Source organism: Bemisia tabaci, chromosome 6 (genome assembly GCF_918797505.1).
Source record: "Bemisia tabaci chromosome 6, PGI_BMITA_v3".
Lineage (NCBI taxonomy): Eukaryota > Metazoa > Arthropoda > Insecta > Hemiptera > Aleyrodidae > Bemisia > Bemisia tabaci.
This window is the reverse complement of record NC_092798.1, coordinates 44570153-44597537: the sequence shown is the minus strand read 5'-3', so window position 1 is coordinate 44597537 and position 27385 is coordinate 44570153. Positions and strand designations below refer to the sequence as shown.

At 41.1% G+C, this 27385-nt stretch overlaps 1 protein-coding gene across 2 annotated transcripts; it reads left to right on the top strand.

Moving 5' to 3' along the window:
• The first annotated feature begins 1148 nt into the window (after positions 1-1148).
• Positions 1149-26553, top strand: LOC109042890 (facilitated trehalose transporter Tret1). Of its 2 annotated transcripts, XM_072301567.1 has the most exons (7): positions 1149-1621; positions 2313-2694; positions 5562-5697; positions 12648-12833; positions 13610-13902; positions 20578-20784; positions 24344-26553. In XM_072301567.1, exons 2-7 carry the CDS (start codon positions 2536-2538, stop codon positions 24860-24862), a joined length of 1500 nt encoding a protein of 499 aa, XP_072157668.1. In that variant the 5' UTR covers positions 1149-1621; positions 2313-2535; the 3' UTR covers positions 24863-26553. The 2 variants fall into 2 exon arrangements, with proteins under 2 accessions (XP_072157668.1, XP_018915405.2); XM_019059860.2 differs by having other exon boundaries at positions 1149-2694.
• Positions 26554-27385: the final 832 nt, after the last annotated feature.

Genomic DNA, 27385 nt, shown 5'->3' with positions numbered 1-27385 from the left:
ATACATACAGACATACGTTAGAGTTGCTCTCACAGCGCTCTGCCTAAACCTGTTGCCATTTATCATTTCTACGAATTGTTTGTCATTAGTTCAGTTACATTGTAAATTTTGTCAACATTATCAACATCTTCCACCCTGGAAATTGTGCAGGGTAGACGACATGCTTCACTTCATACTTCACTTCAGTGGGATATACTGAAACCTTATTCAGTAGAATAATAAAACAACTTAAAAAGCGGGTAACAAGGCTAATTTTCACAAATAAAACCGAAACGTTTCGGCTGAAAACTCAGCTTTCCTCGATTGGATAAAATAGTACAGTACTGGTAGTACATCAAGGTAGCAGAATCTAGAAACTTAACATTTAGTTTAATTTTGTATTTGTGGGGACGCCCCCCCCCCAATCCACTTGTAGAAGGAAGAAAAAGCTGAAGTAGGTTCGATTATTAATGCGAACGAAACTATTTTCTCACAGTATTCCTGCAGGAAGAATAAGATTATTGTTGAGGTTCCAAATACATATTTATGCTATTCATAGATTGCATGACAATCCTTTAATGGAACTTCTGAAAACTATATACTTCGAAGGCAGAACGGATTTTGTTCATTTGAACGACAACGGACTAGAAAGAGCGCGTAACAAACTAGTCTAGGCCTCAGTGGATTATTAAGCATTAGGGGAAATAAAATACGTCAACTACTAAATACTAAATGAATCGTCACAAGTTAAGTCCTCATACAGCAAAATGACCATTAAATAATAGACCAAATCAGTAAGCTGGAAAAAATGAAAATTAAATTAATTTGATAACAGATATGCGTGAAAATTAACGCGTCAACTGTTTCCTCTTCGAGAGGCAGGAAGGCGAATGAATCCTTCAACTTAACCTATTTCTTCACTCACAACCTTGGAGCTCTGGAGTCGTATCAGCCATCAATAGCCGATCGTACAGACATAAGATCTCGGGTAGCAATGCAAATTTCCGTGCGAGAATCGGCAGAGTGGGATATCATTCAGTAGAAGAGCTCAATCTACACAGAGATTGGTAAAAAAAAAAAACGTTGAGCAAATCATCGCAATTTTTTATTTTGCGGGCAATTTCTTTTTCTTTCTTTTTTTTTTGTTTTAAAAAAAAAGATCGCTTTGTAAATGGACCATGCTTTTTAATGCTAACCGGTCGGTTCCGACATAATAATGACGAAGATGGGCAACAGCGATCTTCGGATTCGCAATTAATTAGGGACGCGCGCTGGTCGATTCATAACAATTAAAACTGCGAACTTGTCAAGCCAATTGGATGACCTTTCTCGAAAACAGCATAAGCGCCAGGGGGTCCCTGAGATACTTGCGCTCATCTTTAGATGAGAAAAAACCTTCATTCGTCGGGATGCCGCTAGATGAGAGACTGCGGCCAGAACGCCTCCCGCTTCGCTGTTGTTGGAAAAAGCGCACATCGACTTGCGCAAATATGCAGTTTTAGTTCACGCGTGCTCAAAACTGCATCAAACTGATTGGGAGCAGTAAGATATGCGAATCAGTCTATCAAGTGGCTCTCGGTCGGCGGAGCATGGGAAAGTAACTCGAAACACTGAAATTTCGATCCGTGGAGGTTATGGTCCAGTCAGTGCTACCTAACTTAATTTTTTGTCAAAAACATTGTGGGGCTAAGTTATGATGAAGTTTAAGATTCACTTCTTAAATGAATTCAGTAGTAGTGAGCATTAAGTTAAATCTTCATCGAGATGGGTGCGGATATCTAAAGTTTGTTCACCGGGAGGCCTTAAAATAAAGTTTAATGATTGTGGAACATCTTGAAATTAGAAGACTGACAGGGGCAAACCGGGCTTAATCGTGGTGGAAGAATATCCGGAAGTCTGCGAGACTTTCCTCTGTTACCAAACTTGGTGCTGATTTGTGCAAGCATCTCGCATCCTGAAATCGCGTTAGAGCTAGTCTCGTTCAACACGTTGGGCTGAAAAAGTAAAATCAGAGCATCATCGAACACATTTCGTCGATATAATATCCGGCCGTAACAAGAAAAATCAGTGAAACCTTAGTGGCCCTTCGAAAATGAATGAATGCACATAACGGGACAGATTGTAGAAGAAGTAAAAAATTATCATCTTCCCTTGTTTACATTTTTATTAATGTCATGAGGCTTGTTCGGTTCTCCAGATTGATCTGAAATAAATTTATTTTACACTACTTTCAAAAGGCCCTGATGTGCGACAAAGGAATCTTTTTTTTCACCCAATATAATTCGAAAACATTTAAGGAGCGATCGTAATTAATTCTCATGTTGGATTCAAAGCTTTAGGTTTTGAAGGAAAGCCAGTATCAAAGAATAAAAACAGTTTACCGTCAAAATAACGTATGCTGATGATCATACATTCTAAAAGCTAACCTCACATGCATTAATTTTACAACAGTTTATTCGTAGTAACCATAATCACGTTGGTTACATCAGTAAGATTGTGGACCTCGTAATATTGTAGTCTAGTTCTTCAGGGCCGATTGGCACCAGGGAAAGTGCGATGACGCCTAGAAAGCCACCGGTGCCTTCGCCCAACCAATTCTTCATTTCGTGTGAAAATGTGCAACTCATGCAAACTGAATGGAGCGATGAAACAACTAATAACACGAGCACGAACACTGACGATATTGACCGCCCACCGGCTAGTATTTTCAAACCGGTGAGTATCCATGGTTTAGTCTATATGATAGATAGATAGATAGAATACTTTATTTTTTATCCTGGGGAGGATTTAACAAAGGGGGGTTAGGTTGGGAGAACATTTACAAACATGAGATTACTTCATTATGCTACACTTATCTTTAGGATATGCTGGGCTTACAATTATGTACATGAAATAGCAGCGTTCATGATAGGCAAACTTTGTTTTTTGGTTCAGTTATTCATTTATTATGAATGATCTTATACTCAGAATTGTCGCAAAATAATTATAAATATCTGTAAGCTGTTGCTCGTTTGAGTCTTTACTAAGAATTAGGTTTATGTCTTTGTTAAGGTAGCTGTGTAAGTAATATTTTCGAGTGTTATGGTAAATGGGGCAAACAAAGAATAAGTGGTGCGCATCTTCAGGTTGTTGAGTATTACAAATTGTGCAAATTTCGTTAGGGTTAATTCTATGGTTCATCTGATTGATAGTGATGTTAAGGGAGTTAATATTTCTCGCTCGTAGTTGGCTGAATAGTCTTTTTTTCGCAAAACTCACTTTACGATATAAATAATTATGGTTGGCATCAATATTCTCAGTGTTAATTAGGTTATAATGGGGGACAAACTTTGTTTCATTTAACTTTTCTTTGTCTTTTTCCATGTTAAGTTCTGATATTTTTTTTTGAACTTCATTTACCATTTTCCTGATCGCAGCTGGTTCTGTGGTTTCTCTAAGAGATAGATATTCTTGGTCAATTTTATGTAACATGGCTTTTAATTGAGAGAACCAGTTGTATTTAATTATATTGTACCTACTTTCATCTAGTTTTTCGAGTCGAGATAAGCATATTTTAGGGTACCTGGACTCGTGCATATTTTGTACCTTGTGGAACCAATTCAGGGCAGATTTCAATACCACTGTTTCTATATTATCTTTGCCGGTTTCTTGTCTTATGACATAGTGGGGTGTGCATCTTTGCCATCGAAAAACGGATTTGAAAAATCTGCTTTGAGCAGACTCAAGCATATCACAATACCTGAGAGCCCAAATTTCTGCCGCATATAGTAGAGTTGCTAGTGTGACCGAGTCCCATAATTTTAATACGGATTCGAAAGAGTTATTTTTCGCTTTTTGTAGTATTTGTATCACGGAACTTCCGGCTATAGCTGTGCGGGATATTGCGTCATCAGCTTGCATTGCAAATAGTCCGCTGCTTGTAAATTTGACACCTAAGTACACGTAGTGTTTTACAACTTCAATTTCTTCGCCTCCATATTTGAAGCGTGGGAGTTTACCTGGTTTTCTGCCACAGTGACAGGGTAGTATTTTTGTTTTAGAGACGTTTACTATGAGGTCATTTTCTAAACAGTATTTTTCTAGGTAATTTAATTTTCTTTGGGCGTCGATTGGGGACTCGGCCAAAATAACTAGGTCGTCTGCATAGGCAAGGAGTAATATATCAGTACTTATCGTTACATTTATACCACGTACATGCTTCCTAAGCACTGTTTCGATGTCGCTAATAAAAAGAATGAAAGCTAAGGCGCTAAAGGGGTCACCTTGTAAAACTCCCTTGCTGACTTTAACAGGTTTGCTTAGCATGCCATTTACGTCTACCATAACATTGGCGATTTTGTACAGATTTTGCACTATTTTTATTAAGTTCGCAGTTACTCCTAAATTATAAAGTTTTATCCACAATTTCTGGTGGTTAACCGAATCAAATGCTTTTTTGAAATCTACAAAAATCAAGTAGGCTTTTTGTTTTTTCATTTTCTGAAACTGAATGATGGAATTTAACACAAAAATGTTGTCATTGCAGCCTCTCTTCTCTCTAAAGCCAGCCTGGTTTTCAGGTAGCAAATTATTAATTTCAATGAATTTAGTGACTCTTTTAGTGATTAAATAGGTTTAGTCTATATGAAATATATGAAATATAATCTCGTAGTTTTTTTTATTGGAATGGTCACACTGGAAAAAAACACATTGGATCTAGAGTCCAGACTCTTCAAGATATCGACAAGAAAAAGTACTCTTGATTCAATCAGAATCTAGCTTAAATCAAGAACCAAGCCTCTTCATTTAAGCGGATTTCGTTTTGATTCAAGCAAAATTCCGATTGAATCAAGAGTATTTTTTCTTGTCAATGTTTGCAAGAATCTGGACTCAAGATCAAATGTGTTTTTTTTTTTTTTTCCAGTACATCTTGGAGAGAATTTGTTGTTGACGAAGATTTATCAGTCACCTGAGTGATACGAGATTCCCAGATAATTGTTTCTGGTATGCTTGAGGGAAACGTCAAGCTGGCGAGCTATCATTGCATTATTGAAAACAGTAATACTGGTCATGAGGGCCTAATAGCACATTTCAGTATAAATAAATTAAGGAGAGAATTGTTTTTTTCAACTGGAGTGTGAATCAAGCATAACAACGGTGGTGCTGGGGTATCCGTCCAAAACCACGAGAAAACTTGCTGCGGGTGAATAGAACAAATGGTTTCTTGGTAGATGTAAAGCATTTACGGTAACATCTAGGTGGAGTTAAATGTGCACACTGGAAAAAAAACCACATTGGATCTAGAGTCCAGACTCTTGAAAACACTGACAAGAAAAAATACTCTTGATTCAATCAGATTTAAGCTTAAATCAAAAGGAAATCCGCTCAAATTAAAAGGCTTGGTTCTTGATTTAAGAAAAAATCCGACTGAATCAAGAGTATTTTTTCTTGTCGGTGTTTTTAAGAGTCTGGACTCTAGATACAATGTGGTCTTTTTCCAGTGCACAACATGCACAAACATCCATTCAGAGCATTTCACCTAGGGCTATTTTCTGTGCTTCGTTAAGCGTCAGTATTTACGTGTCGTTTTTTTCCCCCTTTAGGTCTTGGCTACCCTTGCATCGACGGCTTGTCAATTTTTTTTGGGCGCCATGCTTGGCCAGTCGTCGACTATGCTTCCACAGTTGAAAGCGGAGGGCAGCTCCATCAGGATCACAGACGAACAGGCAACGTGGATAGGTTTGTAACATCATCATGTACTATGATCTTGTGGAAACTTCGTGAGGGAGAGAGGGAAGTGGTGCGGGAATCGCTACAGAACAATTATGATCGATAGTTCTATAAAATTTTGTTACTCACTTGCAGTAAAATTTGATGAATGGAGACGCGTTTCGGAGCTTAGAGCTCGATCACCAGTAGGCAACGAACTCGAGAGAAGATAGAAAACCACTTTAGTTCGCTGCCGACTGATGATGATCTTGAGAACTGCTCACATTTTATGTATCAAATAAACTCAAAAAAGTTATGTATTAAATATTCATCTTGACTTATTTTGTAGGTGAGATACAATATATATTAACGGCATGATTACTTATATCTCCACACGGTTAGGAGTAGTAACTGTGTTCTTTAAACCTCGAAAACATAAGGATTATGCAGTTTCTCGCGAGGATCGCGATTAGGCAGAGTTTTTTGAAAAAGCGGTTCTTCTTAGGCTTTTAAACGATTCGCTTTTAAAGTTACTTAAATAAAGAAAATCTATATGCAGTGAATCATTGTTATCGTGGTTCTTATTCGTTTTTCGGATCGCGATATTCCCCTAAAAACTCCGATGGTTGCCTTCATACAAGTGTCCACGAAAGTCTCCAGAACGAAGAAGAGGTCCAAAGCATCAACTGCGGCGATGCTTTCTGGTTCATAGACCTTCGGGTATTGCAATTTTTCGTGAAGCTCGCGAAAATGCTTAGCTTTTTTTTTCTTTAGTCTACCCAAATGCCTCCCTGCGAAAGTATACGGTTTCCTCAGTTTGTCTCTCTGTTCCAACCGAGTTCCTTTTATAATTCCTTAAATTTTGAGAAAAAAAATACATAAATATATATATAAAGTCGCTTTACAACGCACTTCGGCGTTCTACGACACCCAAACGCCACATATGCCTGTCTTCCCAGAGGTTATCGGGCAACTGACACCACAACATCTCTTCGTCAACGCCCTGCCGCCAACCCTTTACGGGACGTCCCCGTCGCCTCTTCCCAGGTGGTACCCAATCCAGAACTTGTTTGGGCAACCTCTCCTCCGACATTCTTTGCACATGTCCATACCAGCATAACTGCCTGGACATGACGTCGTGCACGATATCTTTCTCAACCTTCATCACCTGGCGAATTCTCTCATTACGGACACGGTCCCGTCTCGAAATGCCGGCAGATCGCCGCCAAAAATCCATTTCAGTTGCCCTCAACATTTCTTGCGTTCTTTTCGTCAAAGGCCACACTTCACTACCATAGAGCACGATACTTTTAACGATGGCGTCATATATCCGGTGCTTGTTTGCCTTTGAGATGCTCTGATCCCAGAGCACCCCGTTCAGCATCGCGATGGCTCTCCTGCCCTGGATGATCCTGTCCTTAATTGCTCTATCCATCCTTCCATCCTGATCTAGCCAGACACCGAGATACTTGTACTCATCACACTCTTCGATGCGCCGTCCATCCTCAAGCTCTATGCTTTGCCGTTGATGCGCTGCTCCCACGACCAGCTTCTCTGTCTTGGACACACTAACGTCCATGCCCCATTTCCGATATTCTTCGACCAACTTTCGCGTCATGTAATCTGCATCTTCCTCATCTTGAGCTACAACGATCTGGTCATCGGCAAAGCATAGAGTATAAAGGGTCTGCCCATCAAGGAGTGGAACGCCCATTCCTGCAACCTTCTTCTTCCATTCCTCTAAAACGTGCTCTAGGTATACCTTAAATAGTGTTGGTGACAAACAACAGCCTTGTTTTAGTCCTTTTGTGACGAAGAAACCTCCGGACAACTCTCCACGACATTTAATTCTTGCTATCGTCCCGTTATAAAATGATTTAATTGCCCCCACAAGTCCTTTGCTAAAACCCCTTTTTTCCAAGGCTTCCCAAAGTTTCACTAACGGCACGCTGTCATAAGCTTTCTGAAGATCCACAAACACCAAGTACAGCTCCTGGCTGACCGCCCTTTTCTTCTCGATGACCTGGGTAATGGTGAACAGATGGTCGACGGTAGACCTACCGGCTCTAAAACCAGCCTGTTCTTCGGCTTCCTGGCCGCTCCAAAACTCTTCGACCTTTGCCTTGAGAATTTTACCGTAGACCTTGCTCAAGGTTCCTGTGACCGATATACCTCTGTAATTATCGCAATCTTGTTTACTACCTTTCTTATGACTGGGAGTAATCCAAGATTCCTTCCAATCCTTTGGTATTTCGGAACCATGCAAACAGTCTTGCATAAGTTTCCGAAGATGTTCAAATAGTTTACCGGTGCCACATTTTATCAACTCTGCCGGTATACCCCCAGGTCCAGGAGCTCTGCGAGTTTTCAACTCCCTCACAGCCTTCACTACATCTTGGAGCTGGATCTCCACGTTGGAATCTTCTTTAGTGCCTATGACTCCGCCTTGAAACTCGGGTCGCCTCTCCGTTAATAAATCTTTAAAATAGTCTTCCATCTTGTCAATTGGTATCGGAGATATGATGTCGCGCATTTTATTCCGCCGCAACCCTTTGATCACTTTCCAGCCTTCCGTACTTTTCCGACCTCCAAGGTAGGTATTTATCTTCATACAGCTCTCTTCCCAAGCCTCATTCCTCTTCCGAGTGATTACCCGACGGACTCTTGCTTGAGCCTGTCTGTACATAATTTTATCATCCAACTTTTGGGAAGATACCTATTCCTTTTCACATTTATTTCCTCCTCTACCTCCGCATCCCACCAGTACGGTTTTCTGTTATCATTTTTTTGATCAGAAACCCCCAGGGCCTCCGCTGCCGCCGAGTGAACGCAATTCTTGATAAACTCATACCGCTCTTCCGTACTGCCATCGCACGCACCTCCTAACTTTTCATCCAGGCGCTTTGCGTACAGAGCCTTGACACTCGGGTGCTTTAGGCTATCGATGTTGTACTGAACTTGATGTACGCGTTGTCGCTCCGTTTGTTGATTGTCGCCTCGATCGTTCTGCGACACCCGAGCGGGAAAGGCTACATCCGCTCTGAGGAAATAGTGGTCACTACCGCAGGAGAGTCCTCTACATACCCTCACCTGCTGGATCTTCAGGTTTGTTACCTGTTTAACGAGCACGTAGTCAATGATAGATCTTAAGCCGCGGGTAGGTTGGACCCAAGTATATTTGTGAATATCCTTGTGTTGGTAGAACCCGTTCAATACTTTTAATTCCCTCTGCTCGCAAACGTCGATAATGCGGCTTCCGTTGTCGTTCACCGTGACTTCACCAAACGGGCCGACGATTTTACTGTTAACCCGGGATCCCGTTCTTCCATTAAGATCTCCCAACACAAGAACTTCTCTCCCAGGTCCTACCTTCACTACCTCCTCGTCCAGTTCTTCAAAAAACTGATCCTTAAGTGCGATGGCAGCATCATCATTGACCCCGTATACCCCCAAAACAGTGACTCTGTGACCGTGCATAGTTAGGTTCATCTTAATCATGCGAGCGTTGATGGATTCCCAGTTCTTAATATTTTTTCGAATTTTTTTGCGGATCAGAATTGCGACACCCTGCTGTGCACGCTGATGTTTCGGCACTCCACTGTAGAATAAATCATAGTCCCCAAGGCTCTCTGATCCGTGGCCTTTTTCCTTCGTTTCCGTTATTACCGCCACGTCGATCCCGTGGTTCTTTATCTCCGATACCACTTCCGTCAGTTTCTTGGAAATGCCTTGCACATTCCAAGTACCAAAAGCGAGTGTCGTTTTCCGTAATCTAAGTCGAAGAGTCCGTTTGTTTCCATGGTTACCGAGGCATATGTTATTGGGTTTTTTGACAGTGTACATTTTTTCCGAGGATCGGGGAGTCAGCCCGATGCCCCAACCCCCAACCTGGAGGACCAGGGTTTGATTTCGGAGTTACCTCTCCTAGACAGGTTGCTTCCACCACAGCTAAGAGCCCTGTCCACCCACCCCCTTTGAGGCAGGGGCTACCAGCTGGGGTCCGCAGGATTGCTAAACCTGTGACAGTACAGTCCCCCATACGGCCAATTCAACATGGACAACAAGAAGTTGACCAATGAAATTCTCCCTAGGGTGGAGACTGAAAGTGAGGCGTATGCCCTCTTCACCACCAACCCTAGTAGAATGCCGGATAGCGCCCTGTTCCCACAGGACGTTTTCTCGTCTATTCTCGCAACTGCGGAATTAGCGAGTCCCGGCATTAGCCACCGCATCAAGGTTAGAGATTATATCTCTATCGTGAATGCGGCGATTGCCCATCTTTCGGTGGCCCAGATATCTGGAACTCCGAGGGTCAATCCCCCATCGTCGTTGACAGACGACGCGCTAACTCTGGAACGGAGTGTTGCGCGCCGCACTGCTGCGACTGTGGTGGCTGCTCCGGCCGCGCGGCCGGTTTCCCAGGTTAGACCCGTCCAACCTGCACAGTCTGTGCAAACCAAGCCCCAACCTGCCAAGGCAGGCGGTCTTGGGGGACGGGCCTCGAAGGCAAAATCGGCCAAGCCGAAATCTGCCAAAGGGTCGGACTCTGTTTTGCAGAAGTCCTTCAACCTAGAGGCGGGAAGTTCGAGTGGCGAGCCCTCTCTCCACCTTAAGGTGGTGAAGAGGGCCCTCAAATCATTCCGAGGCGAATCTTGCCAAGTCCCTCGGTCTAACAGAGGAGACGCTCGAACGTCGTATCTTGGCGAGAAGCGGATCAACGATCCATAAGCTTCAGCGCCTTGGGTACCCCGCTCTTGCCATTACCGGCGTCTTCGACGACGTCAGTGAGTGGCGGGAGTATAAGGAACTAGACAACTGGTTGTCCAGTTTCCTTAAACAGCACTCTCCTAAGGTGGAGAAACCTGCTGAGGCTTCTGTACAGAAGTCAGATATCGTGAAGGTGTCCCCTAAGGGACATTTCTCACGTGATATCCGTGTTCAGCGGCGTCTCACCGTTAAAGATGCAATTCGGACAGCTATTGCGTTCCTTAAGGAACCAAACAGCCCGTCCGAAGTGACCGAGGCCTTCGGGCCTCAACTCATTGCATCTCTTCAGAGAGGCAAGGCTAGTTACCGAACTAGCGCCAACGCACCGAGTGCAATAGTTACTTTAAAAATACATAAATCCATCGGTTAAAAACTCTGAAAATACTACGTGGCTATTCCTGCTTACGATTTAAGTATTTGATGATCTCTGATACCTCCTGGACTTTCAGCGTTGCTTCGCTCCTTCAAGATACGACTTAATCAACGCCATCGTCGTGGTTTGGTATACTCGCTTGAATGAAGGCGTTTCTTGAGATGAGCCGCGCATTTCGTTGTCAAACTACAAAGAAGAGTTTGTCTGATCATCGTTTCCGTCGTTGTGAACGCATCCACAAGATACCGATGACGCCGCGAATACATGTCTCCCGAATTACAAAGTTGCACGTTTTCTATTTAGTGTATTGTATATTCAAGGAGGGAAAACAATTGACTAAATAGTAGTATGTGACATTTGACTACAATAATTGCAACGCTACTAAGATTGTGGAACCTCTTCAACTAGTGGTAGAAAGTGGTTCAACAAATGGAAACACGCGATGGTCTAGACAGTTTTTACACCAAAAATAATAACTAAGCGAGAAAAACTATCCTTCAGATTTCATTTAATAAGTTGCATCCACTTGAAGTGCGAGAGTTGCGCTATCGTATCAGCGTCGCAATCTTAGTAAATATTCGGTGAAGGCAGTTTGGAAAAAAACATTTATCTTTGCACGCATTACCTAACATTTAGTATGAACCACTGATCAGGGTTAAAATTAGGGCAAGACAAACTATTAAATTTCATAGACATTTTTCGCAATACGCATTTCGTGCATTTCATGTACGGAAAAAATAATCACGAGGAAAAATTGGCTTCAGTTCACATTGGCATTTACCTTGCACCTAAAAAACGTATAAAAATGAACAGGTACATTAAGCAATTAGAATATACTGCCAATAACTATAATATTTATTGATAATTAATCACCTGCTTCCGATATTTTTGTCTCGAAGCGTTTCCGCTGTCCGTCCATCGTCAGGATTTGATACGCGACTCAAATTCTGATGATGGTCAAACTGCCGAAACACGCCGAGACAAAAATATCGCGAGCCGGCAAGTAATAAGTATTACAATATTGGCATGGGAACGGAGTTCCCCTGTCTTTACAATCGTTCCGTTGCTATTGCTATGTGATTCCCTATGCCTCTGCGACCTTGAGCGTTTCGCCCAGTCTTCGATTTTTGGTTGATTTTCCGATGTATCAAAAGCCGTTGTATTTTTTAGCCTCAATCATGTCTCTACGTCAAGTTGTGTTGATTTCTAAAATTCGCTTTCATTTCAATTTCTTCCGATTTTCTGCTTTACAATTAAGTCTAATAAAAAAAACTATTTTAAACAGAACAAGAACCTTCCTGCATTTCGGAAGTAACGCTTATATTTCAATCGGAATATCAAGTACAGAATAATGCAATCGCATTATTCGAACAGCTGAGTATTTAACAGCCAATAGAGGCAGTAGAAATTAGTTAGTTAGTTACTTAATTTACGAAAATCGGCAACTAGGCTATTTACGTCGGGGACCAGGAAACCTTAAATGTTTAAATTTAATTGCTTAAAGAGTTTTAAAATTTCGGTGACTCCTACTGGAACATCAGAGTTTAAAGGATGGATGTTACGAGGGAGGGAATTTTGAATTTTGATTCGTGCAGCACAGGTTTATAGGCAAGAAAGCAAAATATGGTAACGCATGTCTATTATAACGTTGATATAGAGAAAAAAGAAAACCGACTTACACCATGACAGGGTAAGATTCGAGAGAAGGATCAAATGCAGGTAAGGGTGAAGGAGAAACAATGCCGACCTAACCTAAACATACGACACTTTTTCCGTCGAAGTGTAGAAAAGTAAATTTATTGCAGTGACACTAATTCGAGTTTTCGTTTTTTTACGGCAGCTAGCATGGGCGTTATCGGCACTCCGATGTCATCGATTCTCTGCGGTCCTCTGACTGACAAGCTCGGTCGGAAAAGGATAATTTTGGTGTTTCTTTTTCTCTCGGCAGTTGGTCATGCGTTGTTAGGATATTCTTCAAATCTGACTGAAATACTCATCGGAAGATTCCTCCTTGGAACCGCCGCAGGTAATGAAATACAACGTTTTCTTTTTCATAGCGCTGATTCACATAAGAAATGGCATTATAATTTGTGATAGTATTTTGTTTGAATGTTTTATGATCATATGCGAGCTCTGAAGATGGAAAATACAAGCTGAAATGCTATAGGTAATAAACATATTTCTGATCACAATATAACACCTCAGATTCCCTGGGCATACCTGCTGTATACATAAGGTGAGATGTCGCGTTCAACGTAGACCATTACTAGTATACGAGGGCTGTCCCAAAAGAAACCGGACTTTTGTCATAATCCGAAAACTTCAGAGATCCATATTACCTAAACTTTGGGTCTCACGCAAGAGGTTTTTTTCTCCGTGTAAGGTTGAAATTCTGATTCTTTTCCAAATTTTAGACAAAATAACTAATTGAGCCCGCAAGAAAAAATTCTCAGTGAAAATTTGCGTCACAAAACAGTATCTTAAACGACATTTAGCTCCTGAGAAGACACTTATCTTGAAATCAGCATGTCAGAGAATACAGCATTGTTAGAATTTCAACATTTAAAAATATGAGAAGCAATTGAAGAGGAAGAGACAAAAAGAGTTTGCAGGTTTGATGAGATATTTTTCCACAACTATTAAAAACGCCCGAGCTCTCCGCCATTTAAATCCACAAAATTTTGTAGACGATCAAACTTTAGAATGCCTGATTTCGCTATTTGTCTGCGACATTCATACGGCGTTCTTCGTCAGAGCGGCAGAATATAGATAAAGATAATGGGCCGATATATGCCATGGCAGGTTTTGGGTTCCCGTCACTGGTGTACATCTCGGAGATCTCGACCCCGAAACACCGGAGCCTGCTGCTCTCTTCGGCGACCATCTCGGCGTCGCTGGGCCTCACCTACGTCTACTCGGTAGGCGGCTCCATGCCGTGGGACAGGGCCTCCCTCATCACGGCCAGCCTCTCCCTTCTGGCCCTCGTCTACGCCTGCAGCATCCCGGAGTCCCCCGCCTGGCTCTTCCAACACCAGCGCCGCCAGGAGACAATTGAAAGCCTCAAGTGGCTCAAAGGCCAGCACTGCAATATTGAGGTAATATTGGAAATTATCGAAACTTTCATTGAAAGAAACTTCATGGTTCCTAAAAAATAGTCACTGTTGAGCTCAGAAAAAAGGTCAACAATATTATAGATAAATCAACACATTTTTATTAATAATACCTTTACTTCTGCAATTCATCACCTCTAACCATCAAACACATACTTATGGACTGCTCTTCCCTCCGATATCTCCAATCATAGATCTACTCCCCTACAATTAACAGAAATACAAACCCTCTTACATGCGATGAACCTAATATTGCCACCAAAATTCTGAAACTCTTCACCTCTCTTAATTTAAAAATCTAAATTTTCGTTTATACTCCTATTTTCAAAATTACCTGTGAAGACGTTAATAGCCTGAGTCGCTGAATGTCTCAAAATTATAATAACTAACTAACCTTTTAAGGATAAATTATGACTGGAAGAATCATCCAAGCAGGACCTCCATTTTCATATATCTTAGGTTAAGATGAAGAGAAAAAGTGGTCGCCACGGAGACTATTTAGCATAGCATATGTTTCAACATACTCCCCCTTTGAGGTATCCTCATAGTTCCTCCTTAATCGTCCCAAAATTCTGTTCAAATTGACTCTCTTAAATTAAAAAATTAATAAAAGACAAATGAAAAAAATGGCCGCAGATGCAGGGTCCAATAAATGAATGAAGCCAAATCCGTGCTGTGATAATACTTCCTGTTATAAAAATTGTAAAAGCATTCTTGAAAAAGATAGGAAAATAATTTTTGTTGAATACCACGGTCTCAAAGACTATAACTCAAAGAAGAATCGGTTGTTCAGTTGTATGAAGCAGGTCCCTGTGAAAAGGCATAGAAAGAAGGGTGGTGTGTCAAGCCGCTCCTTTAATACAGAATATAAATTAAACATTAATGGCATTGTCTTAAAATTGTTTGTCTAAAATTTGTATGTGCCCCCTTAGATGTCAGCTTAATGGCCTTCCGCCACGCTCTGAACACAAGTTCCACTGGCAATCACGCCAAAACCGATACCAGAGGTAAACAGTCACAAAAATTCCCGCTGAAGAACGATATCCATCATACGTATGTATAGGATCTTATTGAGCTTATCAAGAGAATGCCTAATATGATTTCCTCCTCGTATCAATACAAGTTATTTCATTCATGTGTCAATAGAACAAAGTGGTAAATAGCGCTCGGTACAAGCTATTTCGCGGAGAAACCAAGGCCATACAGTTCAAAAATGTTTAATTACAATCAAAATGTTGAGCTCTAATAAATCTAACTGACTCCAGTCAGTACCAGTTTCCAGGGCCACGTTTTTAAGTGTTTTTATCCATGTGTATCAAAATACTTATATTCTTTTTAACAAACGTTATCCAAATTATTCACAAAAGAAAAAAGAAAAAGGATTTTAAAAAAAATTAAAAAAATAATAAATACCAAGCACTTTGCAAAGTCTTTTGGCTGAGAGAAAAAGAGAAAGGTCCCAGACCTTTTGCTGAGGGAAGAAGTCTTATTGTAACTCGTTCGATGGAAGAGAAAGTAAAATAGGTTGCTAGTTTCCTGATTAAATATGATTCCCAAGAATCTAGTAACCAGCCCTTAATTTTCGTCAGTGTTAATCATGCATCTTGTGTTGTGTGCCCCAACATGCCTATATCTATCTATACCAGCCTGGCGCCTGTCTCTCCTTTTCATCCTCTCAACCCCGCGCCAGGCACCTCCCTTGTCCGCGATTCCGCGACCTCGGAACTCCCGTTAGCCCGGTACCGCCTGGCACGGATGATTCCCTACCTGTTTCTTTCCCGGCTTTCCCTTCATGATGATCATCCCCTTGAACAGCAACCAGGAGACAGTAGCCCACACTCTGATTTTGGCATCGCTAGGGCCACCACGCCGCGCCGGGATCGCGACCTCCTGACATAGTCACATAGCAGTTAGATTTGTTGTCACCTCACTGTACGCCTATCGACTTATACATAGTTTGTACCCACGATACCTGTAGTTGTCTTTTCGTTCATTCATCATACCCATATTCGGTACCACCACGGTACACCTACGTACACTGGCCCAGTACCAGAACATTACAGTGGCGCAGTCGTGAAAAAGAACTCTCCCAACCATTCTGGCAGTCGTCTGGCAGTCGAAAAGAGGATGAGAAGACGGACATCCGAGCACTTCGCCTATTTTCTGGACATACTTCCATCAGGACTGCATCGTCGCGAAGTTTATCGAAACTAAACATTTTCTGGATACACTACGGCCAAGACCACACCGCCCAAAGTTCAACGTTTCAAAGCTCATCGAAATTTTGTGCAACATGTGTAATTTAGAAAACCCATCGCATTTTCTAAGTGTTATTCTTCCCTCGTTTTCCGGTGGTGACAGACACAATTATGGCGAATTCGTTGAATCATGTGAAACTATCATTTATTTTACCAAGCCTTTGCTTCGAGAGCAAGTAGTCTCTCAAATTTTAATTCCAAAATTAGCTTCAAATCTTAGCCATAAATTAAACGCAAATTCCATCAATTCTTGGGAAACTCTCAAGCATGCTTTAATTTACAACTTTCAGAGTGATTTAAAGTCTAAGTTACGGGAAAATTTTGGTAAGTACTGTCCGCAGTGTCAAATTACAGAACATAATCATTTAAATTGTAAAATTTGGGTAAGTCTGAATGTAGACACTATCTCTGATGCTAAACCTCCTTGTGCATTCTCCACGGATGAACCTCAATATTGTCGAAGATTAATAGAAATGGTTTCTCCCAGAATTTCAAAACTTACTGAAAACGAATATGATTTCTTAATTTGTGTATTTAATTTCGTCAAAAACGCCCTTTCCGAGCAAGCTGCAGTATGCTTCTTTCTAGTCATAAGTGAAAAGTTACCTCCAGTTATTAAAAATAAAATTCCAGAAGACTCATTTGAAAATTTAGAAACTTTTATGGAGACTCTGAACAAGCAGAAGCAAAAGAAAACATCTTCAATTTCTAACTCAAAATTCGCATATCCAAATAGGAATGTAGGATTTTTATCAAGCTACAAATATGATTCAAATCTCGATCAACTTTCAAATTCCATTTCCAACTGTACTTCTATTTTTGTTCCTGAATCAAATTTTACATCAAATCCTGATTCTTTTTCTTTCGAAACTCCAGACCATCGATTAAATCCTGATTCAAATTTTAAAACTACTTTTAAGTCGATCACTTCCTCAAATTCAAATTTTCATTCTAGTTTTAAGTCAAGTCGCTATTCAAACCCTGATTCAAATTCTCATACGAATTTTGATAGTATTAATTCAAATTCTCCTTCAAACTTTGGATCAAATTCTGATACAGATATTGAACCTAGTCTTAAGTCAAAAAAGATTTTAAATTCTAATAATTTGAGGTCTTTGAACTCGCACTCAAATTCTCAATCTAGTTTTAAGTCAAATTCGCCTTCAAATCCTCATGATCAGTCGCCGAACTCTGATTCACATTCAAATTCTAACTCTAGTTTTAAGTCAAAATCTGCTTCAAATCCTAATGATTTCAAGCCAAATGCTCATTCGCATTCATATTCTTACTCTAGTTTTAAGTCAACATCTCCTTCAAATCCTCATCATATCGAGCCGAATTCCGATTCGCTTCATTCAAATTCTTACTCTAGTTTTAAGTCCAAATCTCTCTCAAATCCTCATGATATTTCTTCGAATTCTGATTCGCTTCATTCAAATTCTTACTCTAGTTTTAAGTCCAAATCTCTCTCAAATCATCATGATACTTCTTCGAATTCATATTCAAATTCTCACTCTAGTTTTAAGTCAAAATCTGCTTCAAATTCTAACGATTTCAAGCCGAATCCTCATTCACAGTCAAATTTTAACTCTAGTTTTAAGTCAAACTCTCCTTCAAATCCTCATGATATTAGGCCGTACTCCGAATCGCATTCAAATTCTGACTGTAATGTTAAGTCTAGTTTTACTTCAGATCCTCCTGAATCGGATCTCACATCTAAAGAAGGTCAAAAACTCCCTTCTAATAATTTTAATGTTAATCTTAAGGAAAATCGAAATCAAAATAATTCTAATCAAATCAAAACTCTTAGTTTTAAGCAAACGTTGCATCAAACTTCATTGTCCGAAGATTCTCGCAAACGTACATTTAGTACTACTAGGCATAGCATAGATAATCATAGTATCGATAAGCATAGTATTGATAATCTTTCCAATACTCTGAACTTATCTGAAAATACTACTTCTTCGCCTGATCCTTCGATCGATTCAAGCACTACTTCCATGTGTCCCAACTTTAACCTTAGACCTACAGATTCTACCTTTGAACTCACCAAGCCATTGTTAAATCCTGATCTTAAATCTTCTATGAACAACTCAAGGTCATTACATTTAGATTCTAGCTCAAATTATGTTCATGAAAATCAAAATTTTCTCAAACCTGTGTACTCTGAAATTTCCTCTTCTGCTTCAAAATCTTCTATTAGCCATTCATCAAATAGTGACACTTTCAACTCTTCTAACGTTCATCCTGTTACTTCAGACTCTAAAACATACGTTCTTGACAATCGAAATTTATTAACTACATTTTTCCCAAATTTAAAGATAAAACATTCAAAAAGCAAAAATACTAACTCGCGTTCAAGTCGCATACATCATGATATTCAACAGCACCCAAGTTATCGTTCCCCTTCAAAATTCGGTAATCAGCAAAACTCAAGCTCGTTATATTTTTCTTATTGTAATTTTATCCCAAAATCTGATATCAACGTTCGATTTAATCACCATCCGAATAACCTTCAAAAATCTGAAAATCAACGCTTTAAAGATAAAAGTAACAAGAACTACAGTCCAAATTTGTATTTTCAACCATACAATTTAATCAAAAATTTTCAGAGCAATTCTGTCCCCAATCATCAATCCAAACAATTTCAAAACAAAATACAGTCTAACTCCAAAAATTATGTTAGTTCCGAGGCTAAAAATAATCGCTCTGAAAACCGAGGAAGGACTTCAAAAAATAAATCGCCTAATTCACATCCATCACAAAAATCGACAAAAAAGTCGCTCCCAAAACCGCAACACACTGGTAAAATTAAAGATGAAGTGTTAACTAAAACGCCCATAGTTTCCTCTCCTAACAATCTTAAATCCAATAAAACCACAAGCGAACATTCTCTCGATAAATCAAAGTGTAATTCATGTTCTAACATCAAAATTAAATTAGATCCAGCCATATTCATTTTCTCAGCTCTTTTTCTAAGCGAGTCCGTTTTCATCACCACACTACTGCACTTACTTCTGATCCTTCATTTTCTCCAAGATTCTGTTAAAATCTCTGACAACACTGTTTTTAAGAAACTTTTAAACATGCTCTCCAACCTACCCTTTAAACTGCTCACAAAATTGCACTCATTCCCTAAATTTCACTCGGCAAATTTCAACGTAAAAAATCATCACCCAGCTAAGAACGAACATAAAAATGAAAACCCCAATTACATTCGAAAAAGTAATCAGCGATCTTCAACCTGCGTTTCTCACTCACATTAATTCGTCTTCATTTCAATTCAACATACATTACATTTCTTCTGTTTTCTCCAAACTATCTCCTTACGTCTATATCTACATTCTACTTTCTTTAATATTCTCTAAATTACCTCCATCATTCATGTATTCTATACTACCTCTTCATTTCTCAATTATCCAATTTCCTTTAAAAAAAAAAAAAAAAAAAAAAAAAAAAATTAAAATTTCTTCAAAATTTTAATTTTTTTTTTTTTCTCACATGGAGGGAGGAGTGTTGTGTGCCCCAACATGCCTATATCTATCTATACCAGCCTGGCGCCTGTCTCTCCTTTTCATCCTCTCAACCCCGCGCCAGGCACCTCCCTTGTCCGCGATTCCGCGACCTCGGAACTCCCGTTAGCCCGGTACCGCCTGGCACGGATGATTCCCTACCTGTTTCTTTCCCGGCTTTCCCTTCATGATGATCATCCCCTTGAACAGCAACCAGGAGACAGTAGCCCACACTCTGATTTTGGCATCGCTAGGGCCACCACGCCGCGCCGGGATCGCGACCTCCTGACATAGTCACATAGCAGTTAGATTTGTTGTCACCTCACTGTACGCCTATCGACTTATACATAGTTTGTACCCACGATACCTGTAGTTGTCTTTTCGTTCATTCATCATACCCATATTCGGTACCACCACGGTACACCTACGTACACTGGCCCAGTACCAGAACATTACACTTGTAACAATAACCAGTTGCGTAATCAGTAACTGCTGTCAAGCAAATGGTGCTGCAGATACTAAATTCTCTCGGAATTATATAAAATCAGGAATCAAGTGGCCACAAACAGTTCCTATTATCTGTGCATACAATACGTCCTTGCATTCTGAAATTTCAACCCTGAGAAATCGCGTATGCGTAAAATATTCAAAATCAGGTTTGAAGGCAGGTTTAGAGCATTCTTCGGTACGGTGAATAAGGTAAATTGGGTGACAAAATGTTAAAAATATGTAACGTAAAAAAACTGTATTTGAAGCTACCCACGGCTTGGCGAGGTGTGGATCATTCAGTGCCCGATTCGCCACACAACAACGCTTCAAGCACGTATTGAATTGATAGCGTAAAATAATACAGTAATGTTCTCATTAGCTCTTGTTATAATCGTTTACAGGTGGAACTGAAGCTACTGGAAGCTTCTTGCAACCACCAGAAGAAAAGAGCGCTGGCCCTAAGTCAACTGACCAAGCCGACCGTATTTAAGCCGTTTCTTGTTCTGTCCTGTCTCGCTTTCATGCAAAATGGCACCGGGTTCTACATCCTCCTCTACTACTCCGTCGACTTCCTCCGGGAATTCAAAACGACCATGGACCCGCAAAAGGTAACTGAAATGAACGGAAGTTAATGTTCAGAAATGTATACAGAAAAAAGTTGCCAATAAAACAGCAAATATTGAGGATGTAGGGGCGTTCCGGCACTAAAAGGTACGGCAATTAAGACGCGGAATGCCGCCGCGGAATCTGACGCGGCGGACGACCCGAGCGAGCGAGGCGTCGAGTTTGTTTCCGCTCCGCCGTGCCCGGCAACTAAGCAGCGGAATCGCCTCCAAAATTCCGCCGCGTCCGTCGGCAGTCTCGTCATCAGTATCCGATGATAACTCACGAGTGTAGGTGTGTTGTGCCTTGCTACAATGAACATTCACCACTTTTCAAAAGCTCCAATATTTTTCACGAGAATACCAGTCAAAATATCCATTTGTAAAATTTCTAAAAGTATTTTTGAATGAGCAAAACAATTTTTCACGCACGTTGGCAAAAAACTCCAACATACAGCAATAACATGTTTACAAAAAGTCCAAGATAAGCTCCCTATCAATAGTTTCAAATTAACGAATAAAGCTTGAACAGAGAGTTGCAACATTGCAAGCAAAGACACCTATTTTTTTACTTTCAGCCATGATGTTCAAAAAAAGATTGGTCGATCAGGTTTCTCTATAGATATATAGCAACGTATAAATAAATTGTTCAGATGCCAAAAAGCCATAAAATAGTTATTCCGTTTTGTTTTTATAGATTTATTTCCTGGAAAAAAGGTGTCATGTTTCTTTTACCTATTTGTGTGGTATTTTTTGCACCTGGCACGAGGTAGGATTGCCATGCGTTGATATCGTGCTGAAAAATTTTTTTCTTTCATGAATCCATTAAGTCACAATGGCCCGCAATTTTCCATTGGTTTCTCCACCGCGATCCACGTTTCGGCACATAGACATGAAAAATCATCGAAAACCTCGGCGGACGAGGCGGAATCTCCGAGGGATTCCGCTCCGATCTGTTCTCGACAGATCGGAGCGCCGTGACGCCGCGGCGTCGCTCCGCTCCTTAGTTGCCGCTCCCATTGAAACGCGTGTAACAGATTTCCCTTGCGTCCGCCGCGTACGATTCCGCGGCGGCATTCCGCGTCTTAAGGTACGGCAATTAAGACGCGGAATGCCGCCGCGGAATCGTACGCGGCGGACGCAAGGGAAATCTGTTACACGCGTTTCAATGGGAGCGGCAACTAAGGAGCGGAGCGACGCCGCGGCGTCCGCGGCGTCACGGCGTTCCGATCTGTCGAGAACAGATCGGAGCGGAATCCCTCGGAGATTCCGCCTCGTCCGCCGAGGTTTTCGATGATTTTTCATGTCTATGTGCCGACACGTGAATCGCGGTGGAGAAACCAATGGGAAATTGCGGGCCATCGTGACTTATTGGATTCATGAAAGAAAAAAATTTTTTAGCACGATATCAACACATGGCAATCCTACCTCGTGCCAGGTGCAAATAATACCACACAAATAGGTAAAAGAAACTTGACACCTTTTTTCCAGGAAATAAATCTATAAAAACAAAACGGAATAACTATTACATGACTTTTTGGCATCTGAACAATTTATTTATACGTTGCTATATATCTATATAGAAACCTGATCGACGAATCTTCTTTTGAACATCATGGCTGCAAGTAAAAAAAATGGTTGTCTTTGCTTGCAATTTTGAAACTCTCTGCTCAAGCTTTTTTCGTTAGTTTGAAACTACTGATAGGGAGCTTATCTTGAACTTTTTGTAAACATTTTATTGCTGTATGTTGGGGTTTTTTGCCAACGTGCGTTAAAAATTGTTTTGCTCATTCAAAAATACTTTTGGAAATTTAACGAAGGGATATTTTGGCTGGTATTCTCGTAAAAAATATTGAAGCTTTAGAACCGTGGCGAATGTTTATTATAGCAAGGCACAACACACCTACACTCGTGAGTTATCATCGGATACTGATGACGAGACTGCCGACGGACGCGGCGGAATTTTGGAGGCGATTCCGCTGCTTAGTTGCCGGGCACGGCGGAGCGGAAACAAACTCGACGCCTCGCTCGCTCGGGTCGTCCGCCGCGTCAGATTCCGCGGCGGCATTCCGCGTCTTAATTGCCGTACCAATTGCCGTACCTTAAAGTTCAGAACTGAAGTTGAGACAAACGCAAGTTCACGGGGTAGATTTATCAGTTGAAAACTTTCGTATCAAGATACGAAACTAAACGTCATCTTTTTCCACGGGACACGAAGAAATTTAACGCATTAAACCTTGGAGAAAAATCCATTGCGCAAAATTTATATTATGTCAGATTTAAAGCATCCAACCCATGCTTGACTGGATAATAATTGCAAAGATCTTCCAATGTGCATGAAGCTTCAATTGCAAAATACCACCCCAAGATAGGTTGTTCTCGATTCAGGAAGCTGATTAGTGTAATACTGTTTCCGACGGACAACGCTGATTGAGAAAAGACTTAGGGGAAGAGTCGTTGTGATATCGGTTGGCTTTGTTAATCGAATCGGTTTTCTTCTCGAGACGGGATTAAGTCCAAAAACTGGTGATCTTTAGCGTCTTGATGCGTGATCAAGAAAAGCCAGAATTTCCCAAAACTTAGAGCAAAATTTCCATTCCCCCCCCCTCCCCAACCGACTTTCCCTAAACCTCGGATACACTTTCCTTGAAAGATTAAATTATGGAATAAAGCATTCAGTTGCTAGTCAGAAAAGTACAAGCCTTAAAAATGACCAGACAGGGTTTACAGTTCGAGGATCAAGGATATGTGAGGCCTCTAGTTCCAAACCCGGCAATCTCCATTGCCCTATCTGAAAGTTGTGCAATCATATTAATTTTCTGTGAGAAACAATCAAAACGTCCAGCTGTGTTTAAAAGGTTCCAAATTTGCTCCCATAATAATATAAAATTCACAAGTAAACATAATAATGTACGTTTTCCCGTTCTTTCACTTTCCAGATTATAAAGATCACACAATTTTTAGACAGGGCAATGGAGATTGCCTCTTTTGGAGCTAGACGCTTCATGTTTTAGTGATTAGCAGATTCCCCGAGATCAGAAATTCCCCGACTGTTTCCACGTTTCCCCCAACTTTTCCCAGTCGTCGAATATTCTTCCTGACTGTTCCCATACACGGGGAAAAAAACCTCGTGCGTGGGACCCGAAGTTTAGGTCGTATGGATCTCTGAAGTTTTCGGATTGAGCATCGGAACACTTAAGGTCCAGCTGCTGAGGTTCGGATTACACATCTGAAACTTCAGTTCTAATATCTGAAGTACTTCGGTTTTCAAATCCGAATAACTTCGGTTCTCACATCCGAAGAACTTCGGTTCTCACATCTGAAGTACTTCAGATGAAAGAACTGAAGTTTCAGATGTGTGATCCAAACCTCAGCAGCTGGACCTAAAGTGTTCAGATGCTCAACCTGAAAACTTCAGAGATCCATATGACATAAACTTCGGGTCCCACGCGCGAAGTTTTTTTCTCCGTGCGTACGAATTCCCTGACTTTCCCGGTTTTCCAGACCGTCGGGACCCTTGATTTTCAACAGCGTGCTCATCTCTGCGCTTTTTCCTTCCGCACAGGTTTCAATCGCGTTGGCGCTGACCCGGCTGATATCGTGCACGGTGGCGTCGCTCTTCATCAAGCGGCTGAGGCGGCGGACGGTGGGCATCTTCTCGGGGCTGGCCATGGCCGGGATCCTGGGGGTGATCTACCTCTCGCTGACCGAGTTCCGCGAGGCCGTCGGCTCCGGCCCCGTCCCGGTGCTCAGCCTCCTCGCCTACATCTTCGCCTGCAGCCTCGGCGTCCACCCCCTCCCGTGGCTCATGATCTTCGAGCTCTACCCGCTCAGCGTCCGCGGCCTCATGTGCGGCCTCAGCAACTCCGTCTGCTACCTCTTCACCTTCCTCTTCCTCAAGCTCTACTACGTCATGATCACCAACCTCCAGATACACGGCACGATCCTCCTCTTCTTGTGCTCGTCGGCCGCCTTCGGGCTCTTCTCCGCCTTCCTTCTGCCGGAGACTCAGGGCAAGACTCTCCTGGAGATCGAGCAGGGGTTCATGTCCAAGAAGGACAGAGCCGCCAGGAGGCGTGGCTGATGATGCCATGAACGTGGATGCGAAATGAAAGAGCACTGGAAAAAAAACACATTGGATCTAGAGTCCACACTCTTGAAAGCATTGACAAGAAAAATACTCTTGATTCAATCGGATTTTCGCTTGAATCAAAACGAAATCCCCTTAAATTAAGAGGCTTGGTTCTTGATTTATGCTATATTCTGATTAAATCGAGAGTACTTTTTCTTGTCGATGTTTTTAAAAGTCTGGACACTAGATCCAATGCGTTTTTTTCCAGGAGGGGAGGATTTGGGCCGTTTTTAGCCCCACGACTATCTTTTTGCTGTAATTCGTTACTTGAACGTGCCAAGAGAAAGAATGTGAAGTCTCAAATATGCTATGATGTGTCCACATCATCAACAATTTTACATTACAAAAAAAAATGTCTAAAGGTCTCTGGGATTTTGGCTGAAGCTCTGTCGTGTTAGGGAATTTTTTTTTTTTTTTTACTTTCTTATGGGACTTTTTTCGGAACTTTCTCAGCGAACTCCCCACTGAGTAACATTTCCAGAACAAGGTGTTTAAGTTCATAACTTCTTTAATGTTTGTTTGTTTACTCCCATCACAGCAAATACAATTTTTCCGAAATTCAAAGATTCTTTTGATTTTGTTAATTTTAGCCAGATTTACCTAATATTCTTATGTATTCCAAAAATTTCTACATAATAAAGGATAAAAACGCATCGCTTTTCGCTCAGCGCGATTGTGAAAAATGCAAATGACCCACTCCGGAAAGTTTTACGTCTAGGTTACCCGCGTCACCCGTCCAGATGGCTTCGCGATTAGGCGGACGTAAGTTACCAAGACGAATATCTAGGCTAAGCATGTTAATGTCCGATTACGTCAACCGTAGTGGGCGAGAGGCAAGGCACTTTTTCGCGTGAATTCAGAGCTCTCATGAGAAAATGTATGTCAAATGAGGCCTCCTTAAAGTAAAATAAATAGAGGACCATATGAATACGATAACACGCTTAGGGGGTTAGCGATTTTTGTGGTTATGCTTCTCACAGAGGAATGTTGCTTATTGATCATCCTGAATCAGGACTTTTGACGATAGTTGGACTCAAGTTAACGAGATCAAAACACAATTTTAAGACTTGCGAAAGTCGCATCACTAAGTATAAAGTTTGCAGCTGAAGAAACGAGGATAAGTAAGAAGATTCGTGCTTGTTGCTACTTTAAAAAAAATTATGTGCCTAAAACTGACGTGACAAAGTGACAAGAACAGCACATGAGAATATGAGTAAATTCGATCGTTGCCAAAAGATGGTCGGGCTTTCAGAGGAAATAAAGACTAAAAACAAGTTGAGGGTATGATTCCTTGATGGCTGCATATTTTTCACCAATACTTTTTACATATGCAAGGCATATTTTTATTTTTTGGTAAAGCGCAGCTTTACTTTCGAGCCGGTGCCTTCTTTGCCCACAGTGAACTCTCCTCATCTGAGACACTTGAAAAAAACCAGCGCTTCACCAAAAAGCAGCTGGAAGAAATTGAAAATAATCAGATATCGCAACGGAGAGTATAGCCAGGTGAGTGCGAATATATATATTTGACCAAACCTAATGGAAACGCCCACAATAGGCCAGGAGGGTAACCCCTTAGTGGCGTGCTTATGTAATACCGCAGCAGAGAAATGAAAATTCGAGGACAAGATGTCCTTTTTCGGAGAATACGGGTGAGATCTCATTTCCCATGGAGTAGCTGAAGTTTGGCATAGAGTAAGATAGTTATAGGCGCCAAAGTGGTTCATTTACTGCACCAAATCAAATGATTCCCTTTCTTAGACCGTCTTCATGTTCTCCATGATGACACGATTGATCGGTGTTAAGGTGACATTGTAAATGAGAGACTTTCTCTGGTTGATGACGATGATCAATTTGATTCTGTGGAGTTTAACGCAACTCACTCATCTCAGCATGCTCCATCTGAAGCGTCTGCCTCAGGTATATTTAACTCCTTTGTCATGGAGATAAGGAAATTGAAAATCAAGGGTGAAACTACCAAAACACGTACTTCGGCTTGCGACGCCGTCAGGAGTCATCTTCGATGCAACAATCGTGTTCTACATGAAATTCTTGTGAAGAAACAAGTATCGGAATGTTTAAATTCATACGTTGTCTACACGGAGAAAAAAACTTCGTGCGTGGGACCCGAAGTTTAGGTCATATGCACTGAGAAAAAACTATGGTTTATAAACCTATTAGTGGTAAATATGGAACACCACTAATAGTAGTACCTCTACATATAATAATAGCACATATACCTTAGTTATGGTCTCTGTACCTTAATTAGGTACAGAGACCTTAGTATGGTTCACAGACCGAGAATCAGTAGTTTATTTACGACTATTATAGGTGTTCCATATTTACCTCTAATAGGTTTATAAACCATAGTTTTTTCTCAGTGTGGATCTCTGAAGTTTTCGAATCGAGCATCCGAAAACTTAAGGTCCAGCTGCTCCTCGATTGTTGAATCGTTATCGAATGACCTTGATCGATATG

Coding starts and splice junctions, on each gene's coding strand:
- LOC109042890 (XM_072301567.1), top strand. CDS start 2,536: ATGACGCCTAGAAAGCCACCGGTGCCTTCGCCCAACCAATTCTTCATT. Junction 2,695..5,561: donor CGGCTAGTATTTTCAAACCG/GTGAGTATCCAT, acceptor TTCCCCCTTTAG/GTCTTGGCTACCCTTGCATC. Junction 13,903..20,577: donor GCCAGCACTGCAATATTGAG/GTAATATTGGAA, acceptor AATCGTTTACAG/GTGGAACTGAAGCTACTGGA.